This window comes from Eleutherodactylus coqui, chromosome 3 (genome assembly GCF_035609145.1).
Source record: "Eleutherodactylus coqui strain aEleCoq1 chromosome 3, aEleCoq1.hap1, whole genome shotgun sequence".
In the NCBI taxonomy this organism is placed as follows: domain Eukaryota; kingdom Metazoa; phylum Chordata; class Amphibia; order Anura; family Eleutherodactylidae; genus Eleutherodactylus; species Eleutherodactylus coqui.
This window is the reverse complement of record NC_089839.1, coordinates 279,294,167-279,312,439: the sequence shown is the minus strand read 5'-3', so window position 1 is coordinate 279,312,439 and position 18,273 is coordinate 279,294,167. Positions and strand designations below refer to the sequence as shown.

Sequence of the window (18,273 nt, the reverse complement as noted above, 5' to 3'; positions counted from 1 at the left end):
ACTGGAAGAAAAAGCGCTTTTGTATCGTCCCAAAGCTGGGCGTTCTGAACAGAAAACTATTGAACCCTATTATAATCAATGGGGTTTATCCAGCGCCGTTCGCTTCTGTCCAGAGACGGAACAGCTCGGCCGCAGGAAAGCGGAATGCCTTTCAGTTTTACATCCTCTAAAAACTGAGCAGAGAGAAACAAAAACCCCGAACTGAAGCAATTCTACATTTAAACGTTGCTTTAACATGTCCCAACACTATTAATATTTTTTGTGGCATAACCCCTTTAAACTTAAGGATTTGTGCTCCAAGGAATTAAAAAATAAAAAAAGACCATCATTAGACATAACTTTTATTTGGTCCCTTTCTTCATGTTTTACCTACTTCTCATTCTGTCTATAGACATGGCAGTGTGACCTCTTGGAGACTGTTTAAACTCCGACAGTCATACTTACTGTCTCTAAAGCCTCTGTATGCAGAACGAAGGCGGATCACACAGCGAGACTCCCGAACTACATGCAGAGGCTTCGGAGATGGTAAGCAGAGTCCTGCGAGGAATCCAAGAAATTATCACACAGACCCCGCCGCCATGTCCGGCCACTATACCCCTACAGAGAATGAGAAATAGGTAAAGGCACAGACTGCAGAAAAAGTGCTGCCCACTTACAAAGTTTTGTGCAGAGAGTATAAAATGGTCATTATTTGCATTTTTCTAATTGAAATAACAGAGGAGAACACTACAAAAAAAAGTCAGAAACTTAAAAAAAAAAGTTATTGTCACCATAAGCCTGATGGTATACAGAAGTCTCGCTGACCCAAAGCTGATGCCAAAACAGCCTACAGCAAAGTCAGCAATTGGAACACATCCAAATTTAGGGAAACTGGTGTTACAATTTCAGACGGTGCTGCGTTAAAAAAGTTTTTAAAAAGTCGCAGCTGCTGAAGCCCCTTCATTCTAACAATCAATGGGGGTCCCAGTCCCAGACTCTGTACGCAAGTCAATGATTATGGTGGAAAAACCATTTAGTTATACGGTTATATGTTAGAGATTGAGATACGCAGTGTCGGCTTTACATGAAGAAGTTTGGAAAACTTTTTTAAAAAGTTAATAAAATCTGCATTTTAGCTGCAAGAAGAACGACCGCCAGCGCTTCTCGTGAGGAAGAGACGTGACAACGCTGTGGTCTCTCTATCCCCATGTAAAGCCACCTAAGCTTGGGAGACAGATGTTAGTGCAGAGATTGCCAAGAGCATCCAGTGGCAGACAACTTTAATCAAGCCTCTCACCTCTACACGCTTTATGTCTTCCTCCACCACACTCAGCTCCTTCTGGATCTGCTCCAATTGCTGGGAGGTCAAGAACCGAGAAGAAAAAGACAAGAAACAAAACACTTTACGGCTTCGCTTCTCGTCATCTACAAATTTACAGGCCACATAAAACAGAGTTATATGACAGACGGCCGCGGAGCCGCACTCACAGCGATTCAGCCATTACATCCTAATATTTGGTACCGACTGTTACAGATGACAGGGGAAGGTTTCACTGTAAGACTTACCCAAAAAGAGTGTTTAGTATACAATTAAGACGTGAAACACTTCATGTAGATTTTTACTTGCATGCAGAGTTAGGAGCGCCCGCCCTTTCAGCGGCCAGAGCCCGGGGGCGCACCGTTAAGATGCTGAGGGCAACACGTGCCTTCCCGATTTGTCAGAGAACTTCTCACCTACACCAATATCACAATAAGGTAAAGTGGCCCATACACGGCCGTCAGCTGAACGATCGATTAGCCAGCCACCACTAGCCCTGGCTCTGCTGTGCGTATGAACATTTGAAGGAATGTTGGAGGAAGGGTTGTGTTCCACTTGTGTATTCGCCGGCCGTTTCGGTTTGCTCCAAGTATTCAATGTTCTACCCATGCACCAAAAACATGTTTATTAACTGGCATTCTTAAGAAATGGCCTAAACCTCTATACATAACGGCAAGTGCCCGAGAAAGTCGAAAGCTCCACTAATGTAATTAAAGGGACTGTCCACTCCTGTGAGACCCAGAAGCTAAAATCCTTTGGGCTCATAGGAGTTGGAAAGTTGAATTTGGCGATGTGACTCTTTAGGCCCAATATATACTTACTGCCTCGCACGCACGCACGCACGGACGGACGTAAAAAAAACAAAACAACTTTTCTTACCTCTCTGGTTCCAGCGCGGTCCTCCTCTGTGCCGGCCGGATCTTCTTTCTTCAGCACAGCGGATGTGTCCGGACGTCCCGGCAACGAGCCAGATGCATGCGCAGTGCATTTATTTATTTATTTTTTAATACCCTGCTTTCCCGCGGATCCGCGGCACAGCCACGACGACAGCTGTGGCTGTGCCGCGGATATGACTGCTTCCATTGACGTCAAAGCTGCCGCTGTATGCTATAGCCCACTGCTTTTGTGTGCATGCCAGGTAGTCCGCCGGATGCATTTAGTGGTGGCTTTAACAGGGAAGGCAAATATCAAAGGCTCATGAATGTGTAAAAACATTAAAGAAAGAAAGAAAACGGGAACATGAATGTCAATGCATGCTCAGTGCATTTTTTTAAAACACCCACAGAGTTTAATAGGCAATTTAGGTGTGTGAACACGGACCAAAATAGAAAATGCTGCAATTTTTCTTTTTTCACGCACTACGTTGATTCGCGGGTAAAAAGAAAAAAAAAGGGGGGGGGGGGGGGGGAGGACGTCTGAATACACCAACTTAATTCAAAGGGTCTATGGGCTGAATATGGACAGAAATTCTATCCGTGTGAACCCATATCGTCAGATTCAGCCCCCAGGTTCAGCTTACATGGCTCACAAGAGCCGACAGGGTCCCTTTAATAGAGCGTCTGGAACTCCTGACGCAGTATACTTACGATCATCCCGCCATAAGCAAACAAATATGTTGATTAAAACGGAGATGACGTAAAAGAGTAACTAAGTGCAAAAAGAAAAAAAATGCCAAAAACAAGTTTTCATGATTATTTGCAAACTAATTACCGAGCTTCATAGCAAAAAAAGGGCTGGGGATGTTTATTTTCTACGACCCCAGGAACCCATTCACCTCATTTGTGACTCAAAACGCAGATAGGAATTCTGGGCCGTGACACGTCAAATACGGCCAAAACCCATCATACGCACGCTCTGGGTTTCTTGGATGGAACAAAACTATAGGAGGTCAAAGGGTGTAATGAGTAACCGGACAGAACATGGACGGAGTCCTATCTCTAGAAAGGAATAAGCATCCCCAATGCCAAAACTAGAAACCCAAACAGACAGTTTCCTAGAGTAGGGGGAAGAAAAAAAAAAAGTTAAAAAACGCATAAAAAGAAATTAAAATTAAAAAGCAAGGAGCTCGGTGTACGGAGGTTATATCATCAGCACGATGTTTATCTCCGGGGGTGTAGAGGGAGTTCCTTTACCTTCCCTTCCTGCCAACATAAACAACATTGCAGCTTGGTCATTTGTTTTTAATTATTCTTGACCAAAACATAGGAAATATATGAAGCTGAAAAGTAGGACCAAGGAAATTTGGGAAGGAGGCGGCGGGTTATGCAATCTGTAACTCTGACAGATGAGAGACACCAAGCATCTGTTTAGCATCTCTTGACCCGATCAGAAAGTTAGACCGCAAACTTCGTCAATGAAACCACTGGAGCGATCCAACGCCAGTAACGCTGGATAATGAGAAGTGCGGCCTGACCTCATAGTCAAGAGGCGAGATAAACAAGGCCAATACACAACTCCATCAATAGGACAGTCTGACACGGAGGCTGGCTATTCTGTCAGGGAGCGTTCCTACAGAGGTTTTCACTACGCTGTGGGATTTAGTCTAGGGGGTTCAGTCATACATGTCAAAACCAGTAGTGTGATGGGACCCCCGAAAAGGAAGCACTCACCGCCACGGGCAAAACCGGACACGGCTCGCCGCCACTAGTGGAACGGACGCCCCTCCCCGTCACTAGTGGAACGGACGCCCCTCCCCGTCACTAGTGGAACGGACGCCCCTCCCCGTCACTAGTGGAACGGACGCCCCTCCCCGTCACTAGTGGAACGGACGCCGCTCCCCGTCACTAGTGGAACGGACACCGCTCGCCGTCACTAGTGGAACGGACACCGCTCGCCGTCACTAGTGGAACGGACACCGCTCGCCGTCACTAGTGGAACGGACACCGCTCGCCGTCACTAGTGGAACGGACACCGCTCGCCGTCACTAGTGGAACGGACACCGCTCGCCGTCACTAGTGGAACGGACACCGCTCGCCGTCACTAGTGGAACGGACACCGCTCGCCGTCACTAGTGGAACGGACACCGCTCGCCGTCACTAGTGGAACGGACACCGCTCGCCGTCACTAGTGGAACGGACACCGCTCGCCGTCACTAGTGGAACGGACACCGCTCGCCGTCACTAGTGGAACGGACACCGCTCGCCGTCACTAGTGGAACGGACACCGCTCGCCGTCACTAGTGGAACGGACACCGCTCGCCGTCACTAGTGGAACGGACACCGCTCGCCGTCACTAGTGGAACGGACACCGCTCGCCGTCACTAGTGGAACGGACACCGCTCGCCGTCACTAGTGGAACGGACACCGCTCGCCGTCACTAGTGGACCGGACACCGCTCGCCGTCACTAGTGGAACGGACACCGCTCGCCGTCACTAGTGGAACGGACACCGCTCGCCGTCACTAGTGGAACGGACACCGCTCGCCGTCACTAGTGGAACGGACACCGCTCGCCGTCACTAGTGGAACGGACACCGCTCGCCGTCACTAGTGGAACGGACACCGCTCGCCGTCACTAGTGGAACGGACACCGCTCGCCGTCACTAGTGGAACGGACACCGCTCGCCGTCACTAGTGGAACGGACACCGCTCGCCGTCACTAGTGGAACGGACACCGCTTTGCCGTTGGTTTGACAAAAAGCTGCCGTTCGTTTTTGTTATCTGTAGAGTACACAGGGAGTTCCCATCAAAGATGGACCCAATTTGAAAGTACTAGATCTCCACAAACACGAACGGTTCATGAATGAAACTCTCACGACTTGAAAGAGTGAAGCACGATTACCACCAGATGCTTCTTCCGGCGCAACAACAGCCTCCAAGCTTCAGTCATTCGCAAGATGCCGACCCCGCCACACAAGGCGTTCTGCGCTCAGCAAGACTGAATCCGTAGTTGGGGTACAGAGTTGGTTTCAGTTGCGGTTTCATTGATCAGTCAGCGTGTTATGCGCGATTTCTCGAAGATAGGTTTATGGGAAACCATTACAGGGCAAATGTATCTCAAAATGCTGCAGAACTGTCCCTTTGCCAAACTTAAGGAAGACTCCAATTACTTCATTTTTCAGTATGACGGAGTAGCACCTAATTAGCACCTCGTGGTTCGACTTTTTCAAAATGACACACTGCTTCAATGTTGATAGGTCTCATGGGACCCCAAGACTTGGCACTACACTCCTGGCCCCCCCAATATCACCAGAAGTTAAATTGTGCAACTTTTTCTTATAATATATGTCAAAGACTGCATTTCTGTGCCACCATTAATGACCTATCCAGGAGACCTTAAAAACAAAATCATAGTAGTGATGACTTCAGTGGCAGAAGACACAGAGGTGTCTGGGACAAATTCAATGGTCACCTCGATCCGCCCCATACAGTAGGCGGAGGGCACATAGAGCATTTCTAAAATGGTAACTGAAACAATTAGTAACATGCTGCCATTTGAGAAATATACTGCTTTGGTCCACCTTTTTGAAACCCCCTGTAAAATAACTTTCATGTCCTGCTGCAGCAACAAGACCTTGTGACCGCTGCAGCAAATTACCAGCTCACTTTGGTTGGTGAGAAGTTGCAGCAGTCATATGCCTCAATGTCAGGACATCATCGTAGAAGAGGAAAGTACAGGCTCTTTCACTTTGTCTCCACTTAACCCCTTTAATTTGGATTTCGCTAGAAAAAAGGTATTTACAAAAATAAAAAAAAAGTTTTTCTAAGCCCTATCGCCCCTTTACATTGCTGCCATAATGACAACTTACGCGCGTCCAGGTTCTCCCTTCTGTGACACGTCACATATAGTAAAAAAACACGGCCGAATCCACATCGTGGGGCTCCCGTTACATTTAAAATTTACATATTTAAAAATATAATAATTAATCCACTCGGCGCATCAGGAGCCGATATGTCAGAACGCCGCTCTCCGCTCGTCACGCACTGAAAATCTCGTACTTAGAGGAATGAATATTCCACAGCTCTACAATGAAAGCTCTGAAATCTGTCACATTCCTGAAGGTTAGGTTTCACGTAAAAAGCAAGAGGTCGCCTTCTAACATACCGGAGGGGAAATAGAGGCATTTTTCAAGGACCTGCGTTTCCAGTATCAGACTACGGGTCCTGGCTCTGACATTTAGGCATCTATTACAAACACGACGTGGAAAAACACTGTCCGATCCCCCCCGGCTGTTCTAGTGTGCCGTGTATCCGGGACACCTACATGTTCTGTGTCCGAAAAAAAAAAGGACATCTCTATATCCCATTACTCCGCAGATTATATAAAAGCAAGCCGATTGTACTGCTGAGAAATATAGTCCTCAGGTAACTCCTCAACAGCAAGGCAGAGTCTGAGGCTCGTGATCAGTGGGGGACCCAGCAGTTGGATGACCATCGAATTAGATCCTTATCCTCTATACTGTGAATAAGGGTTAGGTTACATATTGGAACAACCCCTTTAAAAAGGGGGGCAAGGGTGGGGACAGTGTTTGGACTGCCATTTGCGGCCCAGGCCTCTCAGTCTGGTCGCCATTTGCGGCCCAGGCCTCTCAGTCTGGTCGCCATTTGCGGCCCAGGCCTCTCAGTCTGGTCGCCATTTGCGGCCCAGGCCTCTCAGTCTGGTCGCCATTTGCGGCCCAGGCCTCTCAGTCTGGTCGCCATTTGCGGCCCAGGCCTCTCAGTCTGGTCGCCATTTGCGGCCCAGGCCTCTCAGTCTGGTCGCCATTTGCGGCCCAGGCCTCTCAGTCTGGTCGCCATTTGCGGCCCAGGCCTCTCAGTCTGGTCGCCATTTGCGGCCCAGGCCTCTCAGTCTGGTCGCCATTTGCGGCCCAGGCCTCTCAGTCTGGTCGCCATTTGCGGCCCAGGCCTCTCAGTCTGGTCGCCATTTGCGGCCCAGGCCTCTCAGTCTGGTCGCCATTTGCGGCCCAGGCCTCTCAGTCTGGTCGCCATTTGCGGCCCAGACCTCTCAGTCTGGTCGCCATTTGCGGCCCAGACCTCTCAGTCTGGTCGCCATTTGCGGCCCAGACCTCTCAGTCTGGTCGCCATTTGCGGCCCAGACCTCTCAGTCTGGTCGCCATTTGCGGCCCAGACCTCTCAGTCTGGTCGCCATTTGCGGCCCAGACCTCTCAGTCTGGTCGCCATTTGCGGCCCAGACCTCTCAGTCTGGTCGCCATTTGCGGCCCAGACCTCTCAGTCTGGTCGCCATTTGCGGCCCAGACCTCTCAGTCTGGTCGCCATTTGCGGCCCAGACCTCTCAGTCTGGTCGCCATTTGCGGCCCAGACCTCTCAGTCTGGTCGCCATTTGCGGCCCAGACCTTTCAGTCTGGTCGCCATTTGCGGCCCAGACCTTTCAGTCTGGTCGCCATTTGCGGCCCAGACCTTTCAGTCTGGTCGCCATTTGCGGCCCAGACCTTTCAGTCTGGTCGCCATTTGCGGCCCAGACCTTTCAGTCTGGTCGCCATTTGCGGCCCAGACCTTTCAGTCTGGTCGCCATTTGAAGCCAGCTCCAATACAGCACAGCTATAGTGAAATAAAGCCTCTCTTTTGCATTCAGCAGACGTACATGAGCTAGGCACATCTATAAAGTGAAGATTTGCCCCCTGAGGACAAATGCTACCCACACCCGTCAACGGTAGGAGAAAGTTCACTATCCCACTTCGGCTGTGTCAGGAAGTCACGTAATGTGAGATGTGCACTAGCAGCTCCTATCTGTATGATTGCAAGGAAGCCTAGTATAATTACTGTCAACAGAAGAGGGGGTGGGGGCAAGGGGGCCACTAAAGGCAAGGGCCCTAAATTACAAAAATACATTTTTGAGGCTCCTCAGGACACCCATTTGCTGCCTCTACAGCTCCTACAACTATAGGACACTTTTTACTGTTACCGTCTGGGCTGCCCTATAAGCTCCAAGGGGTAATAAAAAAAACACAACGAAATCTTAGCTCTGCCACCGTTTTACAACACACTTTAAACAGTGGCGCTCGGCGTACGTCTCAAAAACTGAAGGGAGCTATAAAACACACCAAGAATCCTCTGTGGAAATGAAGACTATTTCAGGACGTCTGCATTTAACATTAAACCAGTATTACCTCTTTCTTATTCCGTCGCGCCACTTTCAGGAATTCCATCAGGATCTGAACTTGAGCAGCGTGCGATTCCTGCGGAGATGGAAAAATACATTTTTTTACCCTATATAGAGTGTCAAGAATGGCTGCTGGTATACTGTAGATAAAAAACAACATGTATTGAGAAAACGGCGATACTGACAGTCCGATATAAAGGGTGAATGCTCAAGTCTACAATGGTATTAATGCTCAATGCAAAATCTCACACAAAAGAGCTTGAACCCAAATTTAAAGGGACTTTCAGGTCTCCTTTGGCTGGAATAACTGTTTTTTCAAAATGTCAACAAGTAGTTCACATTTTTTTGTCCAACTGGTGACAGATTATTGGTCAAAAAAAATTGGTTCGTCACATGATTTTTTTTTTTTTAGAGCTGCTGTAGGTCGTAATCTTCAGTTTGGCCAATAGAGGTGCGTCATACAGCAATCCAAAAAGTACCATCAGCGACAGGTTTGTACAAGTTTTTAGCGGCCCTTTGATGGTTGGAGCTTGCCAGTAGGGAAAATTAGTTATGATGTCCATTCACAGATATAGGAGAACGGTCGCAAAGAAAATACATTCCCCACACTATTACTTCATCTTCATCAGCCTGAAGTGTTGACACCCGTTTGCCCAAATTCCCACCGTCCCTTCACAAGGTCCGACAGAAATTTGGATTCATCGGACCAAGCGATGTTTTTCCACTGCCTGGTGATCCAACTATTGGGCGTTTTTTTTTGCCCACTGGAGTCACATCTTTCCGTTCCTCTTAGCAATGGCGCTGCAGTTGGTTGTCTGCTACTATGGTGAGCCCGTACCAAGGAACAATGAGTTGTGCGTTTGGACGCATTAGTCTGACCACCGGCATTGTAATCCGCTACAATTCGCTTGACTGGGCACCGCCTGGTCATCACAACGATCCTTGACATTCTCCTTTGACCTCTTTTGTTGACTACTTGTTTACGTCCACCAAACCCCCCCCCCCAAATCGTATCACTGAGCAGTGGAAAAACATCGCCTGGTCACATGAATCCAAATTTCTGTTGCACCATGCTGATTGGTGGGTCAGAATTTGGTTCAAACCGCATAAAATCGATGAACCCTTCCAGTCAGGTGTCAACGCTTGAGGCTTATGAAGGTGAAGTAACGATGTGGGGAATGTTTGCTGGGCACACATACTCCAACACCCGTGAACGGACACCATAACGAATAGCTACGGTTCCGAAAAGCCAACGGAGTCCAACATACTACTGGATGGAGGGCTCTAAAAAAGTGGCCATTGAGTGTATAAATGTTCAACCCGCATACTACAGAACCCTTTCACACATAATGCAAGCCACATTTGTAGGCAATATTGTGTAGAAACAGAATTATGTAAAAGATCGTGTGAAATCGTCAAACACAATTTTTATTAATAAAAGAACAAAAAAAGATTTAAAATAAAAAAAAAACAAAACACACAAAGCGTTGGAACTGCCAGAAAACTGGGATTATTGTGGCCGTTATCAGTTTTGGCCATAGGTTACAACAACACTGACATCACTGGCCAACTGAGAGTAGAAGTTACGACAGATCTCCCAGCTTCGTGTTTATCCCTAATTTTACCCTCCTGGTGCGGACTGCTGAACTTCCTCCTGTGCCAGGCTCTAGTAGACAGAACGTAAGGCTGCCTTTCAGACCCCTCTTTTTTTTTTCTCTGAAGCTAAATTTAATCTGAAGATTATATTATTTTCCCTTTTGCTGCTGTGATATTTGGCCAAATATTTTTATGGCCGTCCTGGCAGCGGAGCTGAACAATATGTGCTGTGGAGGGAGGCTCTGTTACTGGCACGGCATGCAACCGGGACAGAAAGCCTCTTTATCAGTTCCATGAGACTGTCTTCGTTAGGCTGAGGGGGAACTGCCAGGAGACAGAAAACGGGGGCACCGGCACCCTCTGTGGAAATGCAACCAGTCAAGAAAGGGACGGAAAAAAATAAACTGGTCAATACTACTCTTCCATCTAGAAAGGATATACAAAATAAATGATATACGTCATCCAAAATGTCGAAAGTCAGAGATATTCAGCAACCGTCATGGAGCCAACTAAGTCATAGAAGTCACACTGCTTGGGTTCCAGAGGCAAAGTCCCCGATTCCAAATGTTGGAATGGTCATACACCATGATCACTGGTTTCCAATACTTAGGAGTGCAGTTTTGACCTCTTCATTGAGTCTAATAGAGACCTTGTATGTCTAAGACCACAATCCCACGATAGACAATATTGGGGTTGCTTGGCTCCCAGCCATAGTGAATTTCCAAATAGTTGACCACCTGCCTAACAAACTTACCGTTCTGTCGGAATGGCATGCCTCTAAAGTGTTTTCTGGAAAATCGCTTAAAACAAGAACTCTGCGAATACACCTGTTGGACTATGGTACCTGGAAAACGTCAACCCTGAACCGTAGTCACTTCAGCGTCAGCAGTCATCCCATTAAACCTGTCCACCAAGTGTTCCCTACATGAGAGAACAAAGGGTCACCTGCATCTTACGCAATGTGGAAAGCGTATGGTGGTAATTCAAGAGAATGGACACCTCTGGGGAGCAAAAGGTTTGTTATCCCAAAAGAAATGCATTTAGGGGTAAAAAAAAAAAAAATTTGCAAAAGGGGTTTAAATTAAAAAAACTTTGCAGTTTGTCTTCCGCAGCTTCTACATATCCCTGTACATGGAAACTGCAGTCTAAGGGCCTTTTTAAACAGAACGATTGTCATTCAAAAAAAAAAAATCTGTGGATTGTGCAAATTTCAGCAATAGTCGTTGATTAAGCAACCAACAAGGGAACGATCGTTCATCATTCATTTTATGGGCATAAAGGAAGAAAAAAAAATGAATGCTGGCATACCGTTACGAGTGAACAGCGCTCAATCAGAGGTTCACATTCACTGGTACAGTAGAAACCGAAAGAGAAGCGAATGAGCTGTCATTCAGTCGGTGCATGAACGAACATTTTCACTGGATTGCGGGGGAAACCAAACGATTATTGGCCCGTGTGAAAGTACTTTTATACTGCAGTGTGTATACAGGGATATGTAAAACCTGCAGAAGACAGATGGATGGCGGCTATACTGCCCTCAAAAACACAGTAAGACTCCTTTAGTCTGGCAATAACGCGATCTGACAGGTACGGCACGATGACGGTTAGGAGACAAATAAAGGCGATCCTTTCGGATGATCAAGTGTTGATAAAAACTACAAAACCATAAAGTTACCATTTTGCATGCGCATTTCCCACAATGTGCGAGAGGCACTACGGAAAGTAATGCAAGGTTAGTTACCGTGCATTATGTGTGCAAAACCCACCTGTGTAATACACTGTAAAAACGTGAGGGAACCCTTAGGCTGCCTGTCCACAGGCGAGTTTTGATTGCGTTCCCCGTGGCGATAATCCGGCCCCGGGGAACGCAGTCAAAGCTCTCCATAGCGTTTCTATGGAGGGCGCATCTTCCCTGTCCACGAGCGGAGAATCATTGCGATTCTCCGCTCGTGGCTGGCAAATAGCTTGCTGCGAATTGCCGCGATTCTCCGCAGTCAGCCTGTCAGATAGGCTGACTGGCGGAGATCCGTTTGCCGGCTCCTGCACCGGAGATTCGCCGCAGGATACCGCAACGCCTGTGGACAGGCAGCCTAAGATTATATATTTGTGGATGGTAACAAACATTAATCAAGATCTTGAAATCTTCCAGTTTTCACACTGACCAAGGATAAGGCAGTTTTCTGCAGCTCATTTGTCAGTTTTGCTGTACAGACTAAGGCCGGGAGCCGGCAGCAAAATCCAGCCGTCGTCAGCGCGTACCTGTCTCTTGTCGGCTTTATCACTACTGCGGATTGCATTCTTCAAATGGTCATTTTTTCTGTACTGTCGCTAGGCAATGCCGCGGGCACCCGCAACCTATCCGCAATGTCAATTGTGAATGGGCCGCAGGCCGGGCGGCTTCTGTTGACTTAAATGGAAGCCTTTCGTGTGTAATCGGCAAGAAAATCGAAGAGGATGCGATTTAATAGCCGCCTGCAAAAACTGCAATCGCTGTCTGAGTGGACGTAGCTAATGTTCTATTTTCTGAAGGCATACAGAATACCGAGCGGGTGAGGATCGCGGATTCTGCAATGCAAATCTGGACGTGCGAGACCGGCCCAAGGATAATGAGATGACCTTGCTCACCTATACCAGAGGATAAGCAGGTTAACAATGGCTCCATTATAGTAATGGAGGCCTAGATAAGGGAGGTTAGCAGCACCATGCATAGACAAGCTCTGCATTCATGTCCTCATTTGGAGGAGGAGGTATGAAATTAGAGAGGGGACATCCACTTGTAAGGAGCTATGCAGGGGAAATACAAGAAAAAATAAAAAATTTCAAGCTAGCGCAAAGAAGTGGCAGGAAAATAAATAGAAAATGATACATTATATTAGCATATCATACGTGCTTCACCCGATAAACCGCCCATCACATTTTGCCAGTGCCTGGCAATACAGCAGTGATGGCAGTGCAGCCTATGGACACCCAGTCTAAAACACTAGAACAACTCTAGACGGGAAGAGCCATACGGGAAGAGCCACACTGTTCCTTACCATTCAGTCCAACAGGACCAAACAGTGCGGTATTAGCCTCAGCCCCGACCTCCTTCTTCTCCAGGAGCAAAAACAATCACTTCACATTTATACTTACTGCTTCAAGTTGCCTCTTCTTCTGCACCAACAGCTGAAGCATCAGGTTCACATTGGCCAAATCCAGATTATCTTGATCGGTTACCAGAAGGTCTTGCAAGATCTGCCATCGGTGGCCATTCTAAGACAATAAGAAGGTTTGAACACATCAGACAAGTCTCGTCCCTTACGGATGTAACATTCATATGCTGCTCACTTAACCTGATCAGCCGGGCGGTCCGGACAAGTCATGTCAGAAGTAACATTATAGAACAAGTCGGCCTGGAATGATCTTGATATCGAGACACTTTTCCCTCTCTGGCAATCTGGATGTCAACCGAATACCTTCCCATTGTAACAGAATGGCAGCCTGCTCCCCGGCTCCCGCAGTAAATGTCAGGCCGCGCTCTCCACCGTGATCTTTAGTCGGCACATTTTTGGAGCTCTCCAACCCGATTTAATCCTGAAATCCGAGTGCTTCAAAACGAGTTCAACGATGCGTGATGGAAAAGACAAAGACTCCTTATGCTGATTACACACCATGAGAAGGAAGGCGGCCAGCGCTAGCCTTCACCCTGATATGTGGCACCAAATGGATGTTGAAAATATAGATAGCGCTACTTAGCATTCGTATTAACCCCTGTGAGTATCAACTGCTGCCAAACACTCGATACAAGGCTACAACAGTTTGCAACAGACACTACTACATGTGAAAGGGGTTTGGAGAGCGCCATCCACATGCATTCATCCGGACGATAGCAACGACGACCGCAGTGCAAAACTTTTCACGTTTCATCGCAACCCAGCCGTGCTCATGCTGTACTTCCCGTATGCTCAAAGCTTTGGGTGGGAAGCTTAGGGGATTTGCGTTACGTTAGATGCAGTTACGTTATTTAAAAAGAAGAAGAGAAAAAAGAAAAAAAAACTGAAAAACACGCCCAACTTTTTTCTCCCCCTGCATCTATTAGAACACAAACTGCCCAGATAGTCTGTGTGTGCCGTCCGTGCGTTATTTTCTCCATCCCCATTGACTTGAATTGGGCGAGTCTTGTCCGCCAATTCGGATGAGAACAGTGCGTGTGATATATTTTCACTCAGCTCGTGTGAAACCGCTCTGGAGCGTGTGTTACACATGGAACAATATGGGTAAGCATGCCATCAGGGTGCAGTGCTGAAGGCCTAAGGGGTACTTAGGGTCATTAAGAAACCCTTCTACTGATCCCGAATTGAAGGCGGCATCCGACTTTAGGTCCTGAACACAGATCAGTACTGGAATATGTTCACTGAGAACTGCCCTATATGTTCTTAATCTGGGTATTACAAGAAAATGAAGACCAACCAATACAGCAACGATCCATAACATTAGAACCACCGACAGGTGAAGTGATCAAGACCTGAGAAGGTTGAAACGCGTCCTCAGGACGGTTGTATTTTTCTTGGTATTATGGGCACATACTGAATAAATAGAAGAAAGCTTTTATCTCTATGCATCCAAGCTCCTATCATTTAAATGCACGTGTCAAGAAACCGCCTAGGATCGAGCGGTATGGATGAGAGACTGCTTCCTTCATACTGAAAAGAGGACACAGCAAGAAATATAAGACGGGAGCTGACATAACCTGCTCCATAGGGGAGATCATTACCTTTACTCGAATATTTATGAGAACCGGAGGGACTGACGGGGCTGGGCTATAACCGCTGGATGACTGGATCAGAGCATGTGCAAACCGCCAGGTCCCGTGGGTAGCTCCTGGTTCGTACCTACCAGAAGTGGTGCAAGGAAGAACCACCAATAAACCTGAGCCAGGGTCACTGGCACATAAATCTCACTGATGTGCGTGAGTGCAAGGGCTAGCCAATCTGGTCCAATCCCACAGGACAGCTACCGAACCACAAAGTGGTAGGATAGTGTATATAAGTTGGGTGGCTTTAATATTCTGACTGATCCGAGATTACCCTCAAAGAGCAAGTTCAATCCCTGAATTGTAACATGAATGTTGCTTTCTTGCAGTGAAACAATCTTAAAACTGGTGAGTAACAAACAAAGTACCTCAAGAAGTAGCAGAACCTGCGACTAGATACAGTAATTAAGTCTGACTTGCAGAAAATCCTATCAAACAAAGCCTCAGATGAGGAGGCGATGTCTATTCTGCTGCCCGAGTTACCTGCCGGCTCCGTCCCCCGAGCATCGTTGTGGAGACTTGCGAAAGGATGCAACATATCAACAAGGTAATGGCCTGCCGCCTGCTCTGTAAAAGTTTACCAATTTTTGCTGCCCAAGACATATTCCTTCTTGGAGTGAAGTACGGACAGGACTCGGTGCTTTGTTAACCGCTAGACACCTGCTATCAGCCGAGCGCGGGCCGTGTGATTGCTTTCTGATAACCCGTGTCACTTTCATTTAGTAAGGCTTTAGTCGCGTCTTACCGAAGGGTCCAGCTTCAGCCGCTTGTCGTCGAATCTCTGCTTCTGTTTCAGAATAAGTTCATTTACTGAAAAACACAAAAAACACGAGATGATTTGTTGAAACTACTGGAGGGAAAATGCTGCATTACAGGACGGCCATTCATAGCAAGGACCGTCCTGCAATACAAAGCACGCCAGAAAAGGAGCGGCTCTCCGTTCCAGGTCACAGAGTAGGCCGTGGGGCGGGTGGTCTTGGATCTAGGACGCTCATGTGCACCAATCGCGCACATTGAGGTTATGTTCTCTCATCTCAATCCATCACCCAGCCCGAGCTCTCCGCTCTGCAAACGAAACCAGACTGAGCGCCCCTTTAATTCAAAATTCCCATTCCCACCTCCAAGACTTCTCCAGAGCAGCACCGATCCTCTGGAACGCACTACCAAAGGCTACCCGAACAATCTAGGACCCGCAGAACTTCAGGCGTGCTCTAAAGACGCACCTCTTCAGGGAGGCATACCGCATTCCCTAAACAAACCCCTCTGTACTCCGCCTGATAACATGCTCCCTGACCTACTGACTGCAATCCCTGCTAGCCATCATAAACCGCTCCTGCAGTCACACCGTTTCTGCCGTCACACGGCCAAGTGTCTGACCATTGTCTGTGTGTATAGAATCCCTCACTCTCCACCCCCCCATACCATGCACATCTCCAGCCCCTTTACCTTCGGTATACCCCCATCACTTGTAGTATGTAAGCTCGTTGGAGCAGGACCCTCACCCCTATTGTTTCCATCAACTGATTACTATGTAACCGTGGTTCTGTAATGTTTGTACTTTGTCTTTCTGTATCCCCCGTCTATGTAAGCGCTGCGGAATATGTTGACGCTATACAAGTTTATTATTTATTTATTATTATGTTACACCTTGCTAAATTTGTTGCAGATCTGCAGCCGATTTCATCCTTTCAATTTGAATCCAATTGGGAGGGTGAAATCTGCTGCAGATCTGCACCAAATCTGTAGCAAGTCAGCGAGGTGTAAGCATAGGCTAACAGGGGTTCTCTTCTTGGTACAACCCCTTCATCAGGGGTCATCTCAAAATAAAAGCCATCCCTACGATCTGCTGATTACCGCAGTTATGGCTTCTCTGTGGCCATAGCTAACCGTAAAATGCAGCATTACATTGTTGGCTAATAAAATGAAAAGTTTATCATATCCATAATAAGAACACCTCTGTCCTCGGCCAACTTGGAAAAATTAAGCGGTGCTGTCCAACACTTACTATGGTCAGCATATGTCATCAATGGATGATCAGTTGATCCCTGGGCTCACCGTTACTGCAGACATTGCTGCAGTCCGATCTAGTACTACCAGCACAGCACACACTGAATTCAACAGGAGCCGTGCCTGCACTACCAAACTAGGCCACTGCAATACGGACAGCGCTGTCTGTGCTGACAGCAGGCTCGGGGATTAGAGGATCGGTGGGGATCCCGCATGGCGGACCCCTGACAACCAACTATTAATTACCTGAGGATTGATCATCAATAGTAAAAGTCCATTGGAGTCCCAGACAACCCCTTTAATGGTACATGTAACTTCAGACTACGATCTAGTTACACTGTTTGTAGGCTGCGCCAGAATGATTTTGCGATGCGAAATTCTGATGGATGCCTGCGACCTACGTCAGCGTATAAGCATAGGCGCTCGCGCTAATCAGTTCCTGACTGTCCAGGAGATCCATGCCTGGTAATGAAGGGAGGAAATGGCTAAAAAATAAACACACCAGACATACACTGCGCAGAATACGCTTTTAACTAAAAACTGAATGCCTCTATATAAAATAGTATAGTCAGCTATGTTATTCTCTACAGAAGACCGCCATACACTGATCTGACAGATGAATGGGGTCCCAAGAGTCACTTTTATGTAAGGCTTTATTCACATCTGCACTGGAGGCTCCAGTTTACACAGAGTGGACAGAGCCCACTATAGCCAACGGGTTCCTTCTGAGACAAACGTGCTGGATCCGCCACTTTTTTTTGGTTCCTAATGCCCCATTTACAAGGGATAACTGTCAGCTAAACCATCTGCACGAGCGCCGATGTCACCACTAGTTGTTCGCGCAGAACGTTTGGGCAGACAGATCAGCGCCAAGTATCGCTCGCTTCAACGCAGCAAGAAGCGAGGGACCCAGCGATGATTTTTAAGCTACGTGAAAAGTAAGCGACAAGCGAAGAGTAAACCAATAGTGTGCGATGGCAGTGCATTCGGACGTAACGATTATTGCGCAATTTTTGTTTGAACACACTGGGCGATAATCGTTCTGTGTAAATAGCTCTTAAGATGGAGCTGGTGCATGCGGACCTTATGAAAAATACCGTTGGCCTCAAATATGGCATCCGAGACAGGAGGATTCCACTCACCCAGAAAGTTTGGGTAGAGGTGGTCAATGTTATCCACCACGTAGTTACACTTCGGGCAGCGGTTGTTGTCCTCCAGACTTTGATGGATGCACTTGTAGCTGTGAAGAGACAAAGCACACATGGGGTAGTCAGCGACTAGAAGAGGATAAAAAAAATCTATCAAATAACCAGGTTTCTTTACAGTGTATACCTAAAAAGGTGTAAAGCGTGCACCACGTGGCGGCGCACCAGCGGGACTGCGGCAGATGACATAAGCTGTCTATACACTCAAAAATTTACACGCCTGCGTTCTAATATTTATTTGCGCTTTTTATCAAAAGCTTTTTTTGCCTTCGCTGTCGGCAGCTTCTTAGTGAGAATTGATGCTTTTTAACTGGGCGTC

General features: G+C 47.3%; 1 protein-coding gene across 1 annotated transcript in view; it reads right to left on the bottom strand.

Annotated features, from left to right (window-relative positions):
- Positions 1 to 18,273, bottom strand: part of COP1 (COP1 E3 ubiquitin ligase) — a 180,669-nt gene that overhangs the window by 143,928 nt on the left and 18,468 nt on the right. Inside the window, exons 3-7 of the mRNA XM_066597491.1 lie at positions 17,892 to 17,989; positions 15,488 to 15,552; positions 13,083 to 13,202; positions 8,362 to 8,430; positions 1,277 to 1,336 (exon numbers count right to left, since the gene is read on the bottom strand). Coding sequence (XP_066453588.1) covers positions 1,277 to 1,336; positions 8,362 to 8,430; positions 13,083 to 13,202; positions 15,488 to 15,552; positions 17,892 to 17,989 — 412 coding nt within the window. The remainder of the gene's footprint in view (positions 1 to 1,276; positions 1,337 to 8,361; positions 8,431 to 13,082; positions 13,203 to 15,487; positions 15,553 to 17,891; positions 17,990 to 18,273) is intronic.